The 25,467-nt window shown below is 41.2% G+C and overlaps 1 protein-coding gene across 1 annotated transcript in view; it reads right to left on the bottom strand.

Annotated features, from left to right (window-relative positions):
• The window catches only part of ADARB2 (adenosine deaminase RNA specific B2 (inactive)), a 321,699-nt gene that overhangs the window by 106,050 nt on the left and 190,182 nt on the right, over nt 1-25,467 (bottom strand). Inside the window, exons 2-3 of the mRNA XM_040593240.1 lie at nt 11,211-11,297; nt 1,883-2,790 (exon numbers count right to left, since the gene is read on the bottom strand). Of these exons, the coding sequence (XP_040449174.1) occupies nt 1,883-2,790; nt 11,211-11,297 (995 nt within the window). The remainder of the gene's footprint in view (nt 1-1,882; nt 2,791-11,210; nt 11,298-25,467) is intronic.

Here is a 25,467-nt window from a genome sequence, read left to right as displayed (position 1 = left end):
AGTGAGAAGAAGATAAGGAGGGCAGAAGTCTACAGAAAGGAGAAAAGGCCATAAAAAAAGGGAATATACATTAAAAAATGTGTCACCTAGCGAACAATCAGGAATCCAGGTAAGATGTGATATTCAGGCAGAAGACAGTGGCGATGTCAAGCAACCAGGGAATATTTCAGAGAGCTCAGGAACTTAGGCAATGAAACTTGTGGCGCAGTTTCTAGAACATGACAATCCATCGATTGATGAATGCATGGTATTTACCTGCTGACCCACCCAGCAAAGTTCACTGGGGGCAGCAAAGCAGCCAGCAGGATGGGACTAGAGATTCCTCTTTATATCCAAGTGCTAGGTTTCCATGAGGAAGGATAGACATATCCATTAAAACAAACTACTCTTACCAGAATTAATTTGGGCAGTAAACAGCACAGATTTCTCATTTTAAACCATCTGTACTTCAGAAGAGTACTGGGAGGATGGAAGGAGGATGGAACTGCCAGGTTGGCCAAGGCTTTCAAAATGCTTGCAAAGCACTCTGTGAAGATCACTGCTGTTATTGAATTATGTTGTTATCCCACTGTTTCATGAAGTTTACAAACCAAAATTAAAAGGAAAATATGGAGGATTATGATGCATTTTAAAATTTATTACTTTTTTCATGTTTTCTTTTTGGAAACATAGGAAGGAAACTTCTGGGTCAACAAATATAACTCCTGGGTCCTGCAGGCAATTGTGTCAGCTAAAGGATTCATCTATCACACTCCTTGAACATATAATGAACATCTTTACTAACGTTAATGAGAATTGCTAATAATTTGCATTTACACACTACTTAAGGATCTTGAAGTGTTCTTTCATATAATATGCTCATTTTTATTACAGGCATATTGGATTTAAATGACTTGCCTAGGGTCTCACAGCAAGCCAGCAGCAGAATGACTCTTAGTGCTCCCGGTGCTTTGCATTAAATCCTGGACATTAACAGCTCCTTTCATAAAGGAAGCTTTGTAGTGGTAGATCACCTCCTGGTGCTGGTGGATCAAACCTTTTATGATAGCGCAAACAAATCAAGAAATTACTTGAATCCATGTAATGCTTCCCAATGTCTGCAAATCCTGGCTTCCTTTGAACTTAGAAAATTGACAAGTCTGAGTAATGCTAAGATAGCCTTTGGCATATGACCAACTATGAAATTTTGATATGCTAAGTATGTGCCTCAGATCTCTATTTTCTGTATGAATACAGCAGTAATCTCTACATTTGTTCCAGGAATTCTTCAGAGCTTTCACTATCCCTTGTACGGTTGGAGGCATATTTGAAAACAAAACACTCCCCCCCCCAAAAAAAAAACCCAAACAACAAACCCAAAAAATTATCTATAATAAACAAAAATCCTTAACTTTTCTAGTGGCAGAACTGTCTGGACAGCTTACATTGAAACAGGCACATTCCTTGTCATTGCACTCTCCTCTGAATGGCAGTGTCCTCATAAAAAATTAACTCTAAAAAGATGATATGGGGCATCTCTTTGTTTATGGGCTCCCTTCTGTCAAGAAAGGTGCAGTATCACAGAATGACCTGATTTTTCTGCCTGTGTCAATGTTATCATTCCGTAGGAAATTGAAACATTGGTATTTCCCCTGGATTTTTCCCTCTCATCTATGCCTCCTATGGAAAGGGCTGCACATCGTACCCAATGATTTCAGGATGCTATTTTAAAGCTTTTGCCTGTAGCATCTGGCTCTTTGTATGACAAAGAGCTATTTTGTGGGTGGCATTTGCTATAACATCGGAGGAACCATCTGGTAGAACAGCAACAACTACAGCAATACTGATGCCATTCATCGAAACAGTTACTCCAATGTGGTGGTGGCTACCCAGGAGCTCTCACCTGTGGCAAATGGTGACATTTACTCCTGCTGGGAATGTGGCTGGGCAGCCGAATGTTAAAGAGGGCCTGCAGGGCTGCCTGTGCCGCTTGACCCTTGGCCAGCTTCTTGCTACGTCCTGAGCCTTCAAACGTTCTCCCGTCCACTCGCACCGCCATCACAAAACTCTTGATGTGCTGCTTCTCCACTGTCTCTGACAGGCAGACGTACCGCAGGCCTGACCGCAGCTCATTTAGCAGCACCACTGGGTTCTTCTCACTCTCCGCCTTGGATGCCATCTTGTGCTTGCTTTGCTTACCGTGGCCCATTAAGTCCAGCGTATGGCAGAGTAAGCGCCCGTGTCGATAAGCAGTGGAAAGCAATTCATTATTAACGGGGTTGTAGACTGAAAAGTCCTCGCTGTGTGTAGATGGTTCAAACTCCTTGAACAGAGTATCTGGAAAGTCTGCCTGATCAGAAGTAAAGTCCGTGGATGGGTTGATGCAGTTGCCCATGGCAAAGTGAGCTTGGCAGGCGTTGGGGAACTGAACGAATGACTTCAGAGCTAGCTCTGCAGCACGCATTTTGGCTTTCTTTTTTGTGGGCCCTGTGCCTTCAAACGTAAGTCCATTTACTTCCACGGCAACAGCAAAGACTGGAGCATGCACTGGACCTGTCTGGGAAACCATTTTATATTGTAAACCAGGTTTAAGTTCATGTAGCTGAACCAGAGCATTCTTTGGCGTCACTGACCACGAGACTTTCTTCCAGATGAGCTGGAGTTTGCAGAAATGGCCATTATTGCCTTCCTCTAAGGGTCGTTTTCTCTTACTGCTAAGTGTTCCCCCTCTTGCCCTCTCATTAGATGATATCGGATGATCCTCCAGGTTGCCAATGTTTCGATTTTCCTTTACTTCTGCACTACTGGTACCTGTCAGTAAAGAAAGAAAAAGTCTCACATTACAGTTGTCATAGTAGTAGCTGACATTATGCCTAGGGCTGGCAGAATAGCCAAAACAGAAATAAAAAGTTAATGATAGATATCCTTGCTCAGCCCTTTTTGTTTTTTTTTCCTCAAATATCTGTATAATGGTTGGTTTATTATTTATAGCACAGATTTTCTGCATGTCCTGAATGTTTACTTGTTCCTAAAGTTCTACTTGTATTAGTCACTTGCCTCCTGTTTTAAAAAAAGATTACATCATTCGAAGATGAAGCATAACTGATGCCATGTGACTTAAATGAACTACTGCATTCACACTGGATAATTACTAGTAAAAAGTGAATAGTTTGTGAAGTCCCCTTAGGCTGAGATTTATTCTATAATCCATGTGGGTGAATGCTTATGAACACATTACTAGAAATCATAAATGATTCACAAATGATTCACAAACAGAAAAATGGGCAAATGCATTGAATAATCTATTTGCAATGAATACATTGACTGGCTCTACTCACACCATAGGATTTCGTGTTGCTAACATCACAAAGCAAGCCTAAGAAATGATATGACAGACTTTCCTAGCATTTGAAACAATAATTTGCTCTGGACTTAGATTCCAGTTCGGTAAGTGAGCATCTTTCTGTCAAATTCAATTGCAGATACTCTTAGTTTCTGCATCAGCAACAACTAATATTGCAAAAGTTCTAGATAAATCTAGATGAGACTAGGAAAAGCCAGAGCATCACGACGGGAGTAACTACTGAAGTAAAGAATTACCTATGTCAAAGAAAAGGAATTGGGGTGAGTGACTGCCAGGAGTACCAGGAAGGGAATGAAATGACAGTGGGGAGCTGTGGAAGGAACACTCCGTAGCTGTTGAGCCAATGAATCACACATTGCTCTGAGCTATGCTTGTGCAACGCCCATGCTGCAAGGCACTGCTCTTTGCTACAGGCAGAGAATGGAGATTCATCTCGCTGATGTCCTCAATGAGACAGAAAATGTGCTGCTAAATAAGCATCCTATAACATTTCTGTCATTTTTTAATGAGTTTGTTCAAATGCATTGCATTTCTGATACATTCTCCAGTCCTCCTGTGTGTTCCTTGGGGCAGAGACAAGTTGAGGAAGTAAACATGAGTGTAACCAACCAGTGAAGCAACCTGTTCCTGGGGCGATGCACCTGATCCCTTCCTGAGCAGAGCACTGCCTGGCTGCCTGCTGCATTCCAGTCAGCATGGATCGTGGACCCTTTCCCATGGTTTGTTATTGTCAGACATGAGCATGCCACCTGTGCAGGCTGCGTGAATCCCAAGCACAGAGAAGGTCCTGTGGTCCTTAGAAGACAGAGAATGGTCCTCCCACTTTCTGCAGGGCCATGGTCTTACTTGGCTTTCTCTTTACCCTGATGTACAAGCTGGCTGTGAGGATGCAAGGGGTGAGCTGCTAACTATGCCTCGAGGAACTTCTGCTGGAACAGTGTGCCTTTGCAGCAGCCCAGTATTAGGCTGGGCTAATAGATGCACAGGAGCCTGCAGAGAATTATGTGGAGCCAACAATCAAGATTAAAAATCTCCTTTATATCCTCTTGCACTTTGTATTAAGTACCCAAAAACTTTTTCCTCTCAGAGCACTAAGTCTGCATTCATGCAAGTTGTTCCACAGAAAGCAGCTAGAAATGAGTAAAAATCATGGCTTAATTGCATGTGTGTGGACTCATTTGCAGGACTGAGTCTTTAGGCTCCCTGTCCTGAAAACCCTGCAGCACACACCGAGCTTCCAGCCTGCATCTATGTCTCACCACAGTTACTTGCACAGCTACGTGCTGCAGAGCTTTGCTGAGGCAGAACTGACAGATTAAGGTCTTAGTGACTAGTTACTTTTTAGTTTCTGAAGCTAAGGGAAGAGGATGAAGACAGATGAGGAAGGAAAGAAAAAGAAATACATAATAGGAAAAAAAAGTTTCATCATATGGCATTCAGCTGTATAAAATATGACACCTTTAAACCAGCCTTTCTGGAAATAAGACATTTAAAAGGTCGGGTTAACTAAGACACAGGGATAATGTGGTCTTTTCTCATTGAGTTCACAACTCTATGGAAACTCTGATCTGAGGGGGAAGGAGATGAGAAATTTAACTTTCCTCTATTTATCCTGGCAGTGGCTTTGGCCAGCCATATTCCCCTGTGACCCTTTATCATGTTTCCATCCCACTCAGGATACACCTTTTTGGCTGCATGCATATTTTTTTTTTTAATAAAGGTGAAATATTTTGACTCAGACATACTTTTTAGCAGGAAGCAGGTTTGGTTCTGTATGTCACACCTCCTCTCTCATCTTACCTAATAGGTTTTTACAGAGCCAATTATGGTACATAATGATATTGTAGTCAGGAAGCATGAAAAGAAAGATAGCTCTTGCTTTACACAATATCCAGGTTTGAAAAGAATTTGTATTTATGCGCCACTGAATAGGAAAACCGAAGGGGTTATTTGTATTTATAATTCATATTGTCTTACTCCAGCTGTTTTTTCTTTCATCGTCAGAGAACCTCAGATTTACGAACATGAATGTGTGACCTTAACATCTTACTTTAATCACTCTCACACAGCAGTTAACTAAAAAACATGGCAACATAAAATAAACATTACTTGCTTAAATTCTGTCTGTGAAATTGTCTAGTCTAGGTTTTGGCCAACAGGGAGTTTGCATTGATGTAGTGAAAAAAAAATGCAGAGATGCAAGTGTAAAACTTACCAGAGATCAGGGACAATGTTGGGCATGTGCAGCGGGTATGTGGCTGTGTTTATGGTATGTTTGGGGCCTAGTAACAGCAAAGGAGACCCATGCAAGTGTCCTTATAGTCCATCAGATTTCTAGAGGACCCGATTCTGACACACCAGAAAATATCTTGGTTCTTCACAGACCTCAGTGAGAGCTGCAGCAGGCCAAAAGTCATCATGGCATGTAAATCAGAGGCAACCTAAATTCAGCAAGTGCCTCAGAACGTCTGTGAGCCTGACGGACTCGTGTGATACCTGGCAGCTGCTGGGCAACAACAAATTATATCATACTTTCAGGTCTCTGAAATAAGAGGTCTTTGAAATGTGTCTTTTATGAGACCTCTGTGTAGCAGACATAAGATTACCTCTCTAATGGTGGCACATGTACTTCTATTGCAAAAATCAGACAAAGCAGGCAAATGACACCAAACTACATAAGATAAATACTGTAAGCAGCTGTAATAGAACAATCACAAGCAATTTTAGAAATGAAGAGCACTAAAAGGAAAAGGGTAAGTCAGAGGAGGCACACCAGGAAAATGCAAAACTGTGGATCATTTTCAGTCCTGTTATCTCTCATAAAGTCTTTGCTCTAGAGTTGCCAAAACACATTCTCGACATTTTGGGGGGAAAAAAAAGATAAAAAAATATGGTTCTCCTACGATGAAAGGTTGGAGAATAATAAAATTTTAAGGGGAAGAAGTTAAAAAAAGTGAAAGAAAAACACTTTTTTTTGCAATAGCTTCTGATTTACTGTGTAAGATTTCTAAAAAGCCCCACATCTCTGAATTATAGTATCTTTTCAGGTAACTTTATTCATTGATTTTTTGCAGTTCCACAAGCAAGAGGAGACACTGCAATCTTGTATTTGCTTCAGTAATTGAATGGAAGAGAGGAAAGCAGTTAGTGAAATATATTTATTTATGCACTATTCCTCAATCTTCTGTCTGCTCTTTCATGTTTTTGTCCTTTTGGTCATTATGCACAGTACAGTTAACGGAGAGAGCCTGCATCATCAAGAGCTTTTCAGAACTATAATGCATCACTAATAATGACACTGCCTATGTCTCTGGGTCATAAGGGCTCTGCAGAACTAGCCATCCGATACTCCACGCTACATTTGAAGAGATAATATTGTTCCTCTTGAAGGTTATTCTGCTGCCAAGCCAACTTCCAGGGAGGATGGGAAAGGAGAGGTGGTAGGTGGCACCTTCATTTTGGCTGGCATCTTTGTGATTGGATTACAAGGAGCGATACATTACTGAAAAGCTATGGTACTGAAAGAAAGAATTTGCAGCCTCTGCAGTATAGTAAACTTCTGATTCAGCTGAGAGCTCTGACACAAGAAGTTACTGTCTTTAGAAATGTTTGGTAAACACCAGATTGCTACCAACACATTTTTAACAATACCGGTAGGGCATAATTTTCATTTTTCTGCATTTTAGTATCTAACCCTTGTTTGCCCTGCTTATGTAGAGTACATTTTTGCTGTCCATCTACATCGCATTGACCGCAGAGGTTAGAAGGATTGACCTCTGTAATTCCTGGCATACTTGAAAGTGAAAAAAATTAAATCAGAAGCAATAGGTATGAACCCAAGAGCCAGAGCCATGGCATCTTTGTCCAAGATCAGCTAGTACATCAAATGCAATGTAGGGCAGTCTCCTCTCGCAAGCAAGCTAGCATTTTCTTTCACTTACTGAATGCACAATGGAGGACCGGGAACTCTTCTGCTGCGATTCTTAGGTTTGTACTGCTAACTTTATTATTATAAACTTGTAGCTAACAACAGAAATCGCTCCTTCCTCTCTTACATGAAAACACACAGGTATGTATTTTTAAACCTTCACAAAAGAAGTCTGCTTAAGGGAAACCTGCCATGATATTTCTGTTGCTACTGAATCGTCCCAACCAGCTTGCAGGGTTAAGCCTGTTCAAAGCAATATCATTAGACTTTACTGGTGTGTAACACCACACTATGAGGGGAATGATTACCAGGGCAAAAAAGTACAGGACTTCACTGAAAGTGAAGATGGAAAATTTGTGAAAGGTGATTGCCATTGCCTTTAGTTGTTTCACAATGAAGATACTCTACTTTGCCCACCTTATTATCTGAAATAACTGTGAAATCCATGTATATATACTATAACTCTTACCAATTAGGAAGATTACTCGAATGACATAACGACCTGACTTAGACAGTACTCAGACTCCAATGCTCTCTGTCCAAGTTAGCAAATAAGTGCATGCAGCAAAAAGCATGGTCAGCCCACAGCAGAAACAGATCCAAGTACATGTTTTCCTAAATCAGGACAGGCCATAGCTTACCTTTAGGCATGGGAGAAATAAAAAAAATGGCAATAGACACAATTTTCAAAACAAAACCAGGAGGGTTGATCCTGTAGGGGATTGCTTGGGGGATTCGACTGTGTAGAAGGGGATATTCACTGTGTTCTGTAGAGGCAGGGTCCCTGCTGTATCTCACACTGTGCAATCAAAAACTCTGGGGCCTCATGCTGCCTGAGGAGGAATTTAACCAACGTGCTTGTAACCGAGCATGCTTCAGTACACTGGATCTGGGGCTGGGATTCGTCCCACAAGACTATTGTAATGGCTGAAACCCGTATTGGGGACCATCACCATGAGCTTCCTCTGCAGACACTGGGGAGAGGTACAGGCGTGAAGAATGGTGCTACACCACGTCTGTGCATATGGCAGCATTGCGTAATGAGAACACCAGGAACCATACACTCCTGCTAGAGATACAGCCTAGATTTGCAAGTATCTGTGCCTGGTGGTAGTCCGCCTTGACGCCGTGGCATAGCGTGGATGGAACAATTAAAGATCAGTGACCCGCAGAGGTTTGTAACATCATGAAAGGCAGGCAGGCAGGCAGTGAACAGGGAATGATTATTCACTGTTCATGCAATCCAAGCACTAGAGACAGCAAGCTTGAAGCAATAAAAGGGTGCACTTTTTGACAACACACTAAATCAGTCCCTGTTCCTGGTTGTTACTGAGATCAGAAGTATCAGTGGGCTCTGGAGAGGACTAGACAGGCCTGTTGATGTCTAAGAAATATGACGATTCAGGTGCAAACTCTAGCTGAGTAAATTTTTTGCTGGGTGCTAGAAAGACGTAGTGAGGGGAAGGTCCTATTTAAATTTCCTTTTCTCAATGCATCACTAACAGCAAATGTTGAAGGCAGTGTGCAGAGCTAAACTCCCTATTTCTAATCCTGTGTGACATTTCTTACACTCTTAGCTACACTAACTTCTGGGAATGAACAGCATGGTCCTTTTCTCGCACATTCAAGATAAGGTCTTCATCGTAGACTGAATTACCCAAAAATTTCATTCCAAAGGTGCATAGTGCCTTTGATACATTTTTTCTAGTATTAGTTCATGGATCATGAAGCACAATAATAGTGTCTAAAGGCTAATAATCACTAGCTGAAAATGCATGTACAGTTAACCTGGCATGGCTCCCTTTGTAAAGAAGGCCTAAAGGAATGTAAAACAAGATTTGTGTTTGTTCCAGCCAGTGGGACCGCCTATTGATACAGCACAGTTTGGGAAGGGGCACTCTCATAGGATGCTCGGTAAGCAGAAAGCTACAGGGATAAGTAAACCACTTCTCTACTTGGCCAGCATTCTCCTAGGCTTTTGTGAAATTGTTAACACAGAAGAAGGTTCCCCCGCTTGTTCAGAGGAAATCACTGAAGCTTTTTAAAACGCTAAACTACTACACAGGTGCATGTGTGCTATAGACATTAATGGGATTTATACTGCTCTACAAGAAGTGAACACTGAGATATGGCTGATTTTAAACTAATCTTTTTGTTTGTGGGGGTTTTTTGATGGTTGTTTTTTTTTTTAAGATTCCAATAGTAACACTTAAAATGTGTTATGTGTGCCAAGATACAAATTGCTGCCTTACCACTGGAGTGTATATTTGACGCAAGAAAGGACTAGGCAGGATAACCCTGAAAACAGTGATATTTGCTATTTCTCTTTCAGAAAACATAGCTTACCCTGCCCATGTGAGCTCTTTTAAAGCCCACACAAGCACCAAGCAGTATCGGCATTACAGTAGCAATAAGAAAATGGTGTTACAGTGTTTGGCTTGTACAAACTTCCTACATTATCTAAAAATAACTGAGTAGCACATTTGGGAAACATTATGCAGGAGGTGCTTGCACAAGCTCATCATGTGCATAATATGTTTCCTGTGTGTACTTCTGATATCTCTTCCTGAAAATGTAGCCTCCCTGGGACTAATTTTGAAGGATTTTCAGGATTTTTTTGCCTTTGCTAAGATATGTAAAATCCTGCCGGTCCCTGTGCAGCAGAACGGTGTGAAGTCCATGTGATACCCAGCAGCAGAAAACAGAGGAACAGAGGACTGTGCTCCCTCAGTCCTTCAACAGCTATTCCCGTTGGTGCCACACTATGATCAAACCAAGGCAGATTAGCAACAACAGCGAAAAAAACAAAACCCCACTCCTCCCACCAACTGGTTCTAATAGGGCAACATGTCAAAGTGTGTCTGGCTGGAAAAGAAACCCATCTGGTAGGTGATACTAAAACTCAAATAGTTGTTCATTTCTTTCAGAAAGCTTTCCTCTTTTTTTTTTTTTTTTTTTTTTTTTAATGATTCAAGATGTGTTACAATAAGCAGGGCTGGAAAACACAAAATAATTGCTTCTAGTTGATAAATAGGAGGGCTTACTGAGGGTCATTCAGTCCTAACTGCACATTCACAGACTTCTTGGTGTTTTGAAGGCTTCACAACTCCTTCAAACCGAGCAGCACTTTCCTCCAGCTCCTCCAGCAGTCATGGATTCAGGCAACGTCAGTGGCTTTGTTCAAACATAAGGGCTCAGGAAAATCTGGTGGCTAATTTTTCAGTTACATCTAGTTTATTTAGGTCTGGTTTATCATCTCTTCTCAATTGGATTTGGTTTCTTTCTTTCTCTCTCTCTTTCTTTCTTTCTTTCTTTCTTTCTTTCTTTTTTACTTTCTTTCTTTCTTTCTTTCTATCTCTCTCTTTCTTTCTTTCCTTCTTTTTTTCCCCTTTCTTTCTTTTAGTTTTGTTCTCCAGGTCATATCACAGAAGTAAAAGAGAAAAGAGTTTAAGTAGATGGCTCGGTCCTGAAATCTTTCCTTTTGGAAAAGTCCCTTTATGATCGAGGAAATAAAAACAGGGTGAAGACACAGCACCAAAATGACCTCGTTTTTAGGGACTGTGAGAAAAGCAAGTGAGCAAAATAAGGTAACATAAACAGGAAAGGAAAAGGAGCTCCACAGTCCTGTAAACCTGAGTGTAAACACCCGCCTTTTCTAAGTTTTTCCTTTCTATTTGTGACATACTGTTTACAGCTTCCCCTTGCCAGGGTCTGCACAGGGAAATTTGGGAAGGTGAGCTGAGATTAACCCTTGCTTCACTGGAAATCGCAGAACATCTGCACTCAGCATCAGAGAGTTTTGCATTTTACATGAGTGCTGGACTTACAGTCTGCCAATGTTTGCAAATCCACCTCCTTTCCAGAATTACACCTACACTGTAGAGCTTTTATTTTGGAACTTTATTATTCATCTGTCTATAGAGAAAAAAGACTGCTTACTTAAATTGTCTTCATCCTCCATGGTGGTTGCGCCAGGACTCAGGTACTTGAAGGGTGCTATAAATGTTGACAGTATGCTTACTTTTTCTGGAAGAAAACAAAAGAAAAGATACATATAAAATCAGTATTTTGTCATTGCATCCTGATTTACTCCACATTTTTTCTCAAGTCAAAACATATTGGCAAATGCATTTCTTTCTTGTTTTTCTGGACTCTACAACCCCGCCAAAGTTCACTAAACTGCAATGCTTGTATTACAGCTGGCACGTGCAAATACCACACATTCCTCCTGGTTTCTGCCCCTGAGTAGTGTTCCTTGGCTGTGCTTCCCAGTGATGGTCCCAAGGACTACAGAGCTGGGAATGTGCGATGTTTGAGCCAGTCCAGCTGGGAACAGGGGAGGCAGTCAGCCTTGGGAGGGGGGACATGAGAACTGCTCTAATGGATGAGACAATCAGCTCATCTCCTCTCATTTCCTCTCTCTGACAGAGGCTGAAGCAGAAGTACCAGAGAAAGCCCAAGCGCTGATGGCACAGAGACTACATCAGCTTTTAATTCTACAAATTGTTGATTTGATTTTTGGAAAACCTTCATGGTGTGCACAGGAAGCTATTATCCAAAAAATAAGAATACTATTTGAAATCCTTCTTATTCACATTCATATTAAGTGCAGTTCCTTCTACCTGCAGTTTCTGTTTATCCTGCTGGGAGTAGGTGGCACAGACATTCACTTCTAGTGCCGTGAACAGGCTCTACACTAGGTGCCAGGGTAGATTCAGCAAAATGAGAACTGATACTGATTTATACTAGTCCAAAATTTGGCTCAAGATTTATCTATAAGGAAAAGTTGCTGTTAACACAAACACTAGAAACAGATCTATTGAATATGTGTGTTTTATTTAGTTTGACAACTAGCTTATTTAGTTTGTTATTTAGCTTGTTTGGCTGAATTCGTCCTGAAAAACTATGGGTGCTTTGCTGGGGACCAACATTAACAGAGTGTCTGCTTTCGGTAGCAGAAGAAACAGAACCACAACCTTACAAAGGTGATACACAGCTTTGAAGGACTTAGGTGCTTTCCTAAAGTACTTCTCTGCTTAGAAAGCCTCAGTTAGGTGGAAATGCTCTGAATCCTGCACATTGTGAACAACTCTGGACCTTCATCCTGTGGCAGAAGCATCGATAGCAAACCAAGTGTGTCTTCTTTCAAGTGGCACAGGAAAAATTATGTCCATGGGGACTTTATGGGTGAGAAAATATTCCTCTGGATTTCCTTAAACTACCTGGCTGCTAATCTATCACTGGTCTGGAAGGCATTCCAGCTAAAAAGCTCTTAAACTTTTTCAGCAGCACATCTGTTAGCTTTTTGGCCTGGTTTATCCTACATTTGCAAATAATCCTTGCTCTGGTTAAAGACTCTAATCATAATCCATCAAAAATGACTGCATATGTTTGCCCTTAGCTAGGTAACACCATAGCTCAACTCTATTATGAGAAATCACAGTAAAAGCTGACTGCTCTTTGTTAAGTAAATACAATAAGCAGAATAAAAGATTGCCTGAAGAAAACCTTTTTCCGTCCAGAAACCTTTCAGCCCAGACTAATATATAATTAGAGCACAAATTAGCCTCCTTGAATGGCAGTTTCATTAAGGGATTGTAGTGATGTCACAAAGCAAAAGAATGAAGCTATTTATGAACGCTTTAGCCAAAAAGATTTTCCTAAGTGAACGCTTTGACACTTTTTTGCTAAGGTGTTGCTCACTGAGAAACGTGGCGTCTCTGTGCGACACTATCTCAGTGCGTGAGAGACTGTTGGGTTGTGATCAGGATAAAGGCTGATCCTCACTCCTGACTTTCTCGGCTGGTTTCTTTGATTAAAGTGAAATGAGTGTAGGCTTTTGGGACCTAATCCAAAGGCTACATAGGGTAAGGCAAATGCTTCAGATGATAGACGTAGGATCAGGGCAGTCCTGGGCTTCAGCACCAGCACTGGCTGTTGTGTCTGGGTACTGAGGTGCAGTGAGCTGAGGCGTGCTCTGCCTGTGCTGACCGCTGGTGGCTGTTAGACCTTCAGGGCTAACCCTCAAGACCCTGGGTGTCATATAGAAACTTAAAGCTTATTTGCTGAGAAAATATTCTCAGTTCTCACAGAGAGTTAATCCATTCACCAAGCAATGATGACACATGCTTTCTTGTTGAGGTTGCTAATTCTTATTCCTACCACCAATCAAAAAGCAAAACCATGTTATTTTATACCATACTATTACTAAGGAAAGGAAAATTCTATGATTTACCTTTTACCCCAAGTGATTTTGTGCAATTGATAGGCAAGATTTACAAGGTGGATTTAAAATGTATCAAAATATTTTCTCTTTTGCCTTAAGGGAACCTTTAGCCATCTTAAGCTTTTTTTTTTTTGTTAGTGTTTCCTACCTTTCCATAAAGACCTTGGTGATTTCTTTGTTTTGTGTGGCAGAGAAATGGGGTGGCCTGTAAAATTTACTGCACTTTTAGAGCAGCAATGGATGGGTTGGTGTCAACCAAACTCAGGCAGGTCCTAATAACAGGATATCTTTCAATCAATACAGATGATAAAGATTATAATTTAATATTTCAATCCATTGGTTGAGCAATGGAAGATTTAGTGTATGTCTGGAAGGAGGAGGAGGGCAGGGGTTTTGAGTGAGCAATGCAAGAAGAGAAAAGCTATAGTATGCATGTCGCACAGATGAATTGTCGAGCCTATGGAGGAGGGGAACATAGATGACAGGATAATTAAATGTCGGTGTTTACAGGGAAATAATCTGGCTAGGTACAAAACTATTGGTGTGATTGTGCACTTCCATCTTTTGCACATTATTGCCTATTACCTTATATGTACCATAGGACCACATACTTCAGCTTTGTTGTCAATGGTGAAATTCAGTGTTATTTTTGTTTACCATTTGAGAACAAGTTTAGGAGAGTTGTGTATTCACAATTTACAGTCCCCATGTATTTTAATGTCTGTCACAATTAATCTTATTTCCAACAGTTTGATGAAATCTTATGAATTAGCAGAAAGGACATGTCTGGATATGAAAAAGCCATACAGAAAAATATCTTTAAAGTCTCCTTTTTTCTCTCAGTCTCTTTTCCTTCAATGATTTTTTTTTTTTCCAAAAAGAAGCAGTGGCAAGCAGCCTAAAATTAGACCAGCCTTTTATACTATATAATTGTAAATGTTCTCTGTATTTGTTGGAGGAAATTATTTTTCAAGGCTAGGAGAGAGGGACTAAGAGAAGAAAACAAGACATTTCAAAACCTCTTTTCTCAAAAGCAGAATACATAACCCTACATTTATGAGAACCAATACAAGAAGCTATTATTGCTTGCATTAAAATTGTACCAAAAGCCTCCAATGACATGAAGGAGCAATTTCATGAGGCCTATATGGACATGAAGGAAGCTGTATTTACAATGGAAATTGAAAGACAAAGAGCAGGTTATAGCGGGATTTAGTGCTAGCTACCCTGGAACACTAAGGCATGATGATAGCATCATATTTCATAGTGTATTCACTATAAAAACATCCTTCCAAGTGATGCCAAGTGGAACTCTGCTACAGTATTCTAAGCACAAAAATCACCATTTCCCTTGATGAGAAGCCCATTATAGGAAGAACACCCCCCAACCCCCTTCTGATTTGGGATGGAAAAGGATTTCAGTTCATGCTTCTTAAGTACACATTTTCCAATAGAAAATAGTTAAAAAATAATCATGGACACTGTTTTGATAGTAGCCATGTAAAAACAAATAAAAATCCCCATTGGCCAAGATATGTTTTGCATGAAAAACAGAAAATTATTTGGTACAAAGGATTCAGCAAAGGCTGGCATATAAGGCAGACAAGTTTCCAGTAAAATCTGTTCTTTTTGTGAAGTTGCTCTTGTCCTGTGGATGCAGTCAGAACCCTGGTCACAGGTCCTGTAAAAATGCTTTTATTGTGAAGACAAGAATACATACATACAGCTATAAACAGCATTCATGCCCTTCATAGCTATCAGTATTTGAAGGGCACCAGACAATACGGCTTGATCATCAACTCTGCTGAAGTTCTTTCACTCTCAGTCACTTGAACAAAAGCAATGGGAACGGCAGGAGCTCAACACTTTTAAAAATCAGGCCTTATACATGTTGGACAAGTTGTTTGGCTTTAAGAAGAGCAGACTGAGCGGGGTCATAACAACAGTCTTCCAATACATAAAAAGCTGCTGCACAGAAGAAAGGAGCAAACTGTATCCCACGTGTGTTAACTAGAAGTAATGGACTTAAATCACACCAAGGAAAATTCACTTCAGACATTAAAAAAACCCTTCCTAACAGTAAGAATAGTGCGGCACTGGTACAGATTGTCTAGTGGGGAGGTTGAGGACCTGTTGGTTCTGAAGGGCTGTAGGCAGAGAGTTGGCATCTGCAGGTGTTGCACCTGTTCTTGGGCCCATTCCTTAGAGTCTCCCCTATTCCTGTGGACCCCAGTAGAAAAACTTGTCCTCACCGTGAGATCACAGAGCAGGTTCTAGCTCAGACTTGGAAAAGTGAGTAGTATTTCCTAGTATTAACTAATCTCTGAGCAGAAGCTTGTGGCATGCTCTTTTGCTTGGCATCTAATGAGCACTATTAATAATTGGTTTTTTTAAATGCAACTTCCAAACACAAGAAGGATTAGACAGATGGCTACCAGTGGTTTGCCAGATCAGCATTAGCAATGTTTTACAGAATTAGTTTAATTCTTATATTCTAATTGATTACTGTAAGCTACTTTACTTGTCAGAGGTTTCTTTAACAGTATTCTTTTAAAACCACAATGTGGACATTATAAACCAGTGCTAAGTAATTCATTTAGTTTGCATGGAGTATGAAATTACTCAGTCAGAGTCAACTCTGATGCAATGAGTAAAATGAGCTGCGAAACCTCTTGAAAAAAATTATTTTTATTTCTCTAAAGCAGTATTTGCTGCTACTCAAATAGTTACATTTGTACAGTTTTTACAGTTGTGTTAGCCTTGATTTATTTTGAAAGGCCAGGGGATATAGGGAGGGGAGAGAGCCTGCACATCAGGAGATTATTGTCTATATTCCTTCTTGTGTCTTAGTCCGCTCAGGCTTGGGGTGACAGTGATTGACAGGAAGAAGGGATTCTTCGCACAAAAGAAAAATATGGCAGATTTGTGGGGAAAATAGCTATGTCTTTCTTTAAACCACAGCACTTACTGAGAAGGCCTCGCAGCCTTATAAATTATGGCTTGTACAGCCACTGCGCTGCATCATTTCGTTTAAGCAGCCAGTTTCCAGACAGCGATTTACTTGCCCGGTGTCAGAATTTGCCTTTGCAGCTGAATTCAAGAACCAGCTGTTGAGTCACGAGTTACTGAGGCTGCAGGGCTGCAGCAGCATTGCCCAAGCGCTTTTTGCCTCACAGGTAAGTGGGAAGGCTCTGTGCAACGCTCTTTTATACCGACTCTGACAAAGCTGTGCTGGGGTGCCTGTGAATGACCACCACAGCACCAGTGGGGCTGGGAGGACCAGCTCTATCCATCGCCTCTAGGCACGTTTAAGTTAGAAGCATGGCTGCCCTAAACACTTTTGGAGGGCTCGTGTTTCTGTACAGACACAGCAGCAGCTGTGCCTGGTGCAGGGCCCCAGTTCTGTGCCTTGCACGGGATAAATTCAAGCCTCCATATATCTGACAGGGGCTCCTAACACATGCCCGTTCCTCCTTGGCTTATTCCGCCTTGGTTTTGTTCTCTCACTCCTACGCTGTGAAGCCTGAAGGTGAAGCCTTGCTGGAATCATGAGCCCTTGAGAACCGCTGGTCAATGCAATCAGAGCAGCACATCTAACTGAGCAGCATATGAGGGGGGAAAGAGCTTGTGTGCTGGCGGGTATGAAAGGGTTAAAATACATGGGACTGTTCCCGTCTGCAGGTATGCTGCTTGGCACCCCTGAGAGTGTGGCCTCTGATGTGGACAGTCACTAAGGATCTGCTTTTTATAATTGGTTTTCAATCCAAGGCATTTGCAGTTGTATCCCACCCTGGCCCACGTGGGAACAGTAAGGAAAGCTTCTCTTGGAGGTAGCAGAGGATTATGCTGAGAGAAAAACCTTCTGGCTGAACAAGACTTTTGCTTGGAACATTTTTCTTAAAAGCGGGGAGACAAGGGAATATTCAGATTAAGGAATTTAGGTTTTTAAAAGAAATAAAAAGTATTCAGCATTACTGCCTTTGTTCTCTGCTTCAGCAGGGACCTGAAACGAAGGTGTAAAATATCAGAACACATTTTTTTCTTGTCTGATAACCAAAGGGAAGACAAAACCAGGGAACAGTTGGATAGTCAGTGTTTCAGGGAAAGACTTTCAGCTGCACAAGGCAGGTTGTGCCTTGAGTTAGAAGTCAGAGGTGTGAACCCAGAGCCATGCGGTCTTCCTCTGAAACAGGGCATCCAGCTGGTCAGTATGATGCGGTGCCCAGGCACAGAAGCATCTGTCCCAGTGCCTCGGCTGGAAGTTGGTCATGGCCTGCCAAGTGCAGGGGTCTGCTGTAAATCGGTCTGCTTGCTGCCTTTGTCATTTATTTATCTAGTTCTTGGGGCAGAGAATATCTTTCTGCTCTACTCATGTTCAGTGCTTAGCAGAATGGGATCCTTGCCCAAGGCAAGAGCTCTGAAATGCCATTATATTAAATAGCAATAACAATTTATGGTATTATGATACTGCAGAGAACACTCAATGGGAAACTTTGGTTAGCTCAGGGGGCTGGCAACTGGGCTAATCCTTTTACTTCTGTGCATCCTGTTCTGGCTGTTTACTGACCCAGAAGCACTAGCCTTGGAAAGCTTTTCAGGAAGCTCTGTGAAATGTTTGCCAGTGATGATCTAGCCCCTAACAGGCAGCAACAGGTTAATGCCCGGTGCTCTGGCCGCTCTGCAGCCCCCCAGCCCAACCAGGGCCTCTGCACACAGCCATGATCATTCACTCTGAGGTCAAAGTAACTTCTAGTTTATCACTTATGAAGCAGAAAGGGCCAGCTACAAAGCCGTGCATGTCGTTTGTGTTGATCCATCCAATATGGTTTGAGATATAGGATATGTTTAATTGATCGCATCATGGACCTTAGCCCACTTGGGACACTCTTTCTTCCCACAGTGGCATGTCCTGCAGCTCTGTTCTCCTCCTTTTCCAGAATGGAGATAGTGGGTTTTAGCTGCAGTTTCACCATATGAATATAAATACACGTTTGAGGAGTAAAATCTCAGGGGCATTTCCTTCAGGCATTCCGTAACAGCCCACTCCAAGCTTCTTTACCATGAAAGATCATTTACAGAATGAAACATGTTGTGTTGTGAGATATTAGTTTCTTATTACTTCTAGTAAAGAGCAAAATAAGTAAAAACACAAGGTGGTTGATGGATTTTTTATAAGAAAGGCGATGTATATGTGTGTTGTTCTTTATTAGATTCCACAGAAATCAATCTGAAATCTAGTTCAGCCTAGTAAAATTAGATCTAAAACTATTTAATTTTGTTGCAAGAGTGTTTTTCTCTCCTGATGCCTTGCTTGAGGACACACAGAGATAAAAACTCCTGAGTTATTATCTGTTTATGTGCATCTCCATCTGCCTGTTGAGTGTACTATATTATGTATTTTCTAAGTGATCTGGCTGTGGCTTGGAGATGGCAGTTTAAAAATGATGTCTTCACCAGCTTCTTAAGATATTGGAACACTCATTTTACAAATATTTTTATTTTGCATTCTATAAACTATGAAAGGCTTTTCCCCTCTCTTTTTCCCTCCCTTTTTTGGGATGCCATTACTTTAGAAAACAGGAGAAGCACAAGAGAGAATAATTGCATAAAATCCATCAGTGCTCAGCTCTGTGTGCTGAAGTCTTGCAATGAAGATCATAAAAATGGTCAGTGGATTTATTAAGCATATAATAAATCTGCATGATTAACACTACCTATGACTATTTGATTGCATGCCAGCCGCATATCAAACAGTATTATCAAAGAGCATCTGTCTACACATTTAAGGCAAACTGGAGGGCTTCTTCTGTTACATTGGAAACTAGTTTGACCAGTATTAAGGTAAATAGGCTAATTTCTCATTAGGCTGTGGCTACATACAAGTCTGCACTACTTAAGGAGACTTGGCTGAACTGGGAGAGAAAACTAAATGAAAATGCTCAATTTAGCTTAAGAGAGGTTTGCCCATCACTAATTGAAACCTGTTAACTAAATTATGAGTGTGAAATGTGGGTGGTCTATGCCAAAGTAAGAGTATCAGCATTAGCAAAGGTATTTAAAAGGATGTCTGGGGCTAGTGGAGTTGAGGTCTGGGGAAGCAAAGCAGCTGCCTATGCAGGCACTACTACAGATTGCATCTCAGGATGGTGCATGCAGAAGGACGTGGAGGATGCAAAGCTCTGTGCTTCACTACCTGATTTTAAAAGGGTTTTCCACCTTCTGAAACCAGCAGTCCACTCAGGTACATAAAGTCTAAGGTGAGGCTGATTTGTTAAAGAAAAACTTCAGTTCCCCAAACTCAGTCATCTGCTGTAAGAGGGGCTGAACAACCCTGGGAGGGACTGCTCTCACTTTGCCTTCAGAGAGGAGACATCAGCATGAATATGTACTGATAAATACCTACTGAGATAAGTACAATAAATTCCTCCCAGAAGGTGCTTATTAATTTTATTTGGGACCTGGACTATTGATTTAGACTTGAAGAGTAATTTGTAGATCTTCAAAGTTTGGAGGCAGGATTTCTACCCTACCTTGCCAGGAAGTCTTGACCTGTGTTCTGGTGGGCATTATTACTGCCTGTGGCTAGATCTTATGGTGCAGAGGGACATGTCCTGCTTCCCTGAGCAATGCAGCCCCAACCAGAAGGCACTGCTGTTGACAGGTTTTCTGGATACTGTTTCAGTCCTTGCTTTTCACATAGTCCCTGATCTTCATAGTAATGAACTGAACGGTTTGCTTCTGAAAGAGGGATCAGGATGCCTTTATGCTCACAGAGCTCACACTGAGGACAGGAGTTATTACATGGGGAAACTATAGGAGGACGTTTGTATAGGTGCAGCACAGATGAACAGTTAAGTATTTCTTTTATAATTTACAAGATAATAGTTTTAAAGTGTGGATCACCTAACATGGGCATAACGTGCTTCACCTCAACACAAACTGCTCTTTTACTTCTTCTAAGTTATCATTCTCCAACCTGCAGTAATGCCTACAAATGCACATACAGATATAGCTGTTCATCTCCCCTCTGTAACCCACGAAGGGACCAACTTGAAACAGCTCCAGCTGAGGGCAGACACTGCCTGTCAGCACTCCCCTTTGAGCTCTAACCCCCTCCTTCCCAAACCGAATACCTGCTTAAGCATTAGGGAATGAATAGCCTGCATCAGAAAGGTCCAGTCAGCAATTAGTGATGAAACGCTTCTTTTAATCTGCTCTCTGTTCATCTAGTGTAAGCCAGCCGAGTATGACTTCTCTCTCTTGTACTTCCATAATAACGCATATTGAACCAGAATCCTGCTCTGATTTATCCTTTATAACATGAGGCAGTGTTGTGTTAACCAATCTGTCTGTGTGCAGAGAGTTAAAGGCAATACCCTCACAATTTAGGAATGCTCTTACTGAGATGCATGTGCTTATTGAGAGCAAACAATTAACTCCAGGTGATATAAAGGGGCAGAGGTTTACAGGGCTTCCTCAGAAAAGATGCTACTGACAGAAGTTAGGTCTGCTAATTAAGCCAGTTATTTAGCACTTAAATTCCCATTTGACCCTATGGGAGCTAAGACAGCTGAAAGGAGTTGGGGGCTGCTCTGGGGTTGTCCCAGGTGTTACTGGTATTACAGTGCCATTTACTACAAAGCAACTGCTCCAGTTTCCCCTGTTAAGGCATGAGCCTTTAATATTTATTATAGCTTTCTATCACTGTTTGTACAGAGTCTGAAAGCATCAAGCTCATCACTGTTAGTTTGTTAGTATTTTCTTTTTACCTTTTCAGTCTTAATTCAATCGCAGCACAAATGGCTTCAAAACTATCCCTCAATTAACAGTGGCAACAAAGGAAAAGTTGGCTAAAGCTTTACAAAGAAGGCTAAGTTTTCAGAGTGATGCAGAAGAAACTTGACATCTGACTCCCATCAACAATAATAATGGGGGCTATGCATCTAACTGTTTCTGCATTGTGCTGACATTGTACCCTTGAATGTTAGTACAGTCCAATAATTCTCCAAAGATGAGGCAGCTTATTTTCTCTGCCATTGCTGCTTTGCTGGCATTTTTATGGCATTCCCAGAAGTACTACCTGTCAGAGTTAGTACTTCCAAGGATGGCATTGCTTTGGGGTGATTGAGGATTGATGTAATTAAAGAGAAGGCAGTCTACTGCTCGCCCATGGGTATTTTATATCAGGCGTTTCACTGCACAGCTGTGATTGATGATTTAAATGATGACAAAGTTGGGCTGCTCTGTATGTGCAACAGTGATTCAAATTGGGCGTTCAGAGATGTGAAGCCTATATTTTGGGCTAAAAGAACCCTGAGATTGTTGCAGAAATAGAGCTTTCTAGGAAAACTGCAATCCTGTCATAAGCCATCTAATAACATCACTGAAAACTCCCAAAGACTAGTCACAGGAAGGGACAGTTCCAGTTAGAAACCCAAAAGATTATTATTTGCGAATTGTTTGGAAAATAATAGAAAATGAAATATATATAATATTACATTATTGAATAAATCCACTGGGTGCAGTTGTTATTGTCTTAAGTAGTGGGATTATCCGATTAGATCTACATATGCTTTTGTACATACCCACATCTGGAGCAGTCACTGTAGTCTTTCGTTATAGTCAGTGGAGATTTAGTCAATATAGCCTATGGCATTAAAGTACATTAAGTTCATCCTAAAGTGAGTATGTGTTAGTCCTGTTCTGTAACTTGAACATGTTAAAAGTCATGTGAAATATCAGGCATATTATTACCTCAGTGTTTACTCCTTAATAAACTGATGAAGTGGTAAAATCCAACAGGAAAGCTGCTCTTTAACACTGCAGGCAGAGTTTGATAGGGATGGTCTGGTAACATAAAGCAGCTCTTTATGCAGAAAGAAGAGGAATCTTACTCTTCTCTTCCCTGCTATAATGTCCATAAACTCCAATTACATTTATAACTTTGCATTAAATTAAATATGTTATTTTACACAAGCACTTAAAAAGTCTACTAAATATCCAATAACAGTTTTCTTTATTCCCTTGTTAGCAGCTGCCATGGCAGCAGGACTCGCACAAGAATGAAAGTGATTTAGTGCATTGATTTGCAGTTGGCACAGCCCTCTGTTCTCAAACAGAACTGATTAGCTTAGCAGGAAAGTGCCATTTACTTTTTATCACGTTTCTTTTCTACTCATCTCCCTTCGGTGGCTGCCAAGAGGAACAGAAGTACTGTAACCTCCTGAGCAGGTTGCTTGCTTTCTTCAGATCCAAATTCTGCAATTCTGAGGACTAATTTGTCTGGATGGTGCTGCAGCATCAATACACCTGCCAGGGTTATTGCTTTGGTACGCTGAAAACTGGTCCCAGTGAGCTTTTCCAGGCTATTTCTACACAAAATTAACCCTGACTATAACCCTCTATGTGCCAAAAAGTACCATCTAAACCAGAATTTTAGGATTTTTTCTTACCATTTAACCCAAAAAGCTCATGGGACATTAAGGTATAATGTCTAGCTGGGAAGATTTCTCCTGAATATGTTACTTTTGCTTCATAGACTAACCCTGGAGCTTGCCCTCTAATACATGAAATTTGGAGGACTGTGTATACACTTCTGTGCTTTCTGATCATCTATGTATTGAAGCTGCTGGGGAAACTCTTGATTCACCAGTTAAAAGTAAAAGATTTTCTGCAGCACAGAATGACTAGCAGCTGCAGTAAAAACAGTGAGGTCATTGAATTAGCAATTATTTTCCCTTGAAGACCAATTCACGAGAGTTCAGTTTGCTTTGAATAAGACTTCATAATTTTTACGGGTCAGATCCTCAGCTGGAGTGAGCCTGTGTGGCTTTATTGAAGTCCATGAACATACACGGAGTCATACCAGCTGAGGTCAGTGGAATTACACTGTTTCAAACCAGTTAAGTATCTGATCTCATAAACTTACCATGACTATTCAGTCTCGTTAGCCCTTCACACTTCTCATGCAAACTGGTCAAAAATTCAACAAAGTCAAACCTTCTCAGAGGTGTTAGATATTTGCAAGTCTGTTTTTACTAAGAAATAAGAAGAAAACAATAGGAATGGGTGGGAGGTTGAAAACCATGGTTCAGAGTTATTTCTGGAAACAAAGATGAAAAGGTAAAGAAGAGTGAGAGATGATTTCTTTCCTACTTTCTAGCTGAAATTCACTCTTAATAATATTAATCCTTTCGGACTCTTCACAGTTAGCAGAGATGAAGAGGCTAATCTCTGCCTCTTCTACACTGGAGGCTCCATTAGTTCTACTAAATAGCTGGTGCAGCACTAGAGAAAGAAGTACATACGCATTTACCTCCCTTCTCCTTTGATCTCAGCAAGAGATTATAAAACAGCTCCCATGCCCTGTTATTTCATTTTAAAATGCTAAAGCAATCTGAAACTGTCTTCCCTCTGGCACAGGAAATCCTCGTGAGGAGAGGGCCCCTTTACTAGAAAATGTATAGCTCACACTCTTCAAATGTATCTAACTCCATTAGTCACGTGAATTCAGTACCTTTTATTCCCGCTTAGGAGCCATCTTCCCTCTTTCCACAACAACAAAGAAAATCCTCTTTACTGGTAAAGCAGGAGTGATTTGAACTGCACTGATTCAAAAGACCACAGTGTCTGCCATAGCTAATGAGCTCTTAACAAACTAGGGATGCACCGGTAGGGCAACATGACTGCAGTCCTCTCCTAAGCCACCAGAAAATACAAGCTACCCCTTTACAGGACTTAAAGTGCTGCAGATGTGGATATACTCACTGTCAACGAAGCCTTACTCTTTTGGTGTTATATACCGTTTGTTCTGCCACTGGTGGCAAACTCTAATAGCAATGAGTTGAATTTTAAGATAAGATGGCTGATGCCTCAAACTCCATTGATTACAAAGGGAAACTTATGTGAGTGGCTCAGATACAGAGGTAGCATTTGGCCAGATGAAACCAGTGTCCTATGTCTGGTCATCCACAGACCCCTAACACTTGCTTCCAAGAAATGTCCTGCTTGGCTTGCATCTAGGTTTTCTTCCTGTGGAATCTCAGGCACAAGGTGGCAGCAGAAGGGAAAATAATGGCACCAGAGTGTAGGCACAACATGGCATCAGAAGGTGGCTGAGGCTCATACCTGTACTTAGATGGTATAGAAATACAGATAGAGGCATAAGGTTGTGGCCTCCAAAGTGGAACCTGTAACCCTGCATCAGAGCCTAAGAGAATTACTTAGGTTTGGAGAGCATCAGATACCTCAAAAAGGGACACACAGATGTGTCTTAGTGAGGTTTCAGTCAAAGTAGTTAGTAATAAACACTGACGATTAGAGTGTATCTTAAATACCACCCTTCTTCAGGGCTTGGGGAGCTTGCCTGGGGTCACTGGGAGGGACCCTGTCTGTTTGGGACTTCTTCCTGATGTACAGGCCCTGTCTTTCAAACTGGGAGGATATGGGAGCAGGGATCATGTCTTTTAAGAGACTGTAGCTGGAGGATGACAGTGAAAGGAGACCCTTTCACCCAGCCTGACACAATTGCTGCATTTATCCAGGGCAGGGCTGTGGCAGGGCTGGAACTGATGCTGAAACAGGGTCCTGGGTGGTGGGAAGGGTGGGGAAGCCCATCAATGCCCTCAGGGACCTCACAAGCACCAGGCTTTTAATACAACCTGGCTACCTGCACATACAGTTCCATTTCTATGTATATTTTAATGCTCTTCTACATATATTTTAACCTTTAAATTAGAACAGAGAGTTTCCAATGTTGGAAAAATAATAATGAACAATTAACAGTAATCCTGCTCTTCCCCACTGCCAATTATAGGAGGCACTAATACACCCAAAATACCTTGCACCAAAAGTCCTTGCAGTAATCACACACTTGATGACCGTGCTTGCCAAAGCCTCGCTCAACTTCCAAGGCTATTGATTAAAATATGCTGGGTTCTGTGCTCTGCGCTCAGAACAAATCTGCTGTGC

This window comes from Falco naumanni, chromosome 4, assembly GCF_017639655.2.
Source record: "Falco naumanni isolate bFalNau1 chromosome 4, bFalNau1.pat, whole genome shotgun sequence".
NCBI classification, from domain to species: Eukaryota; Metazoa; Chordata; class Aves; order Falconiformes; family Falconidae; genus Falco; species Falco naumanni.
This window is presented reverse-complemented; position numbering and strand designations above follow the sequence as displayed.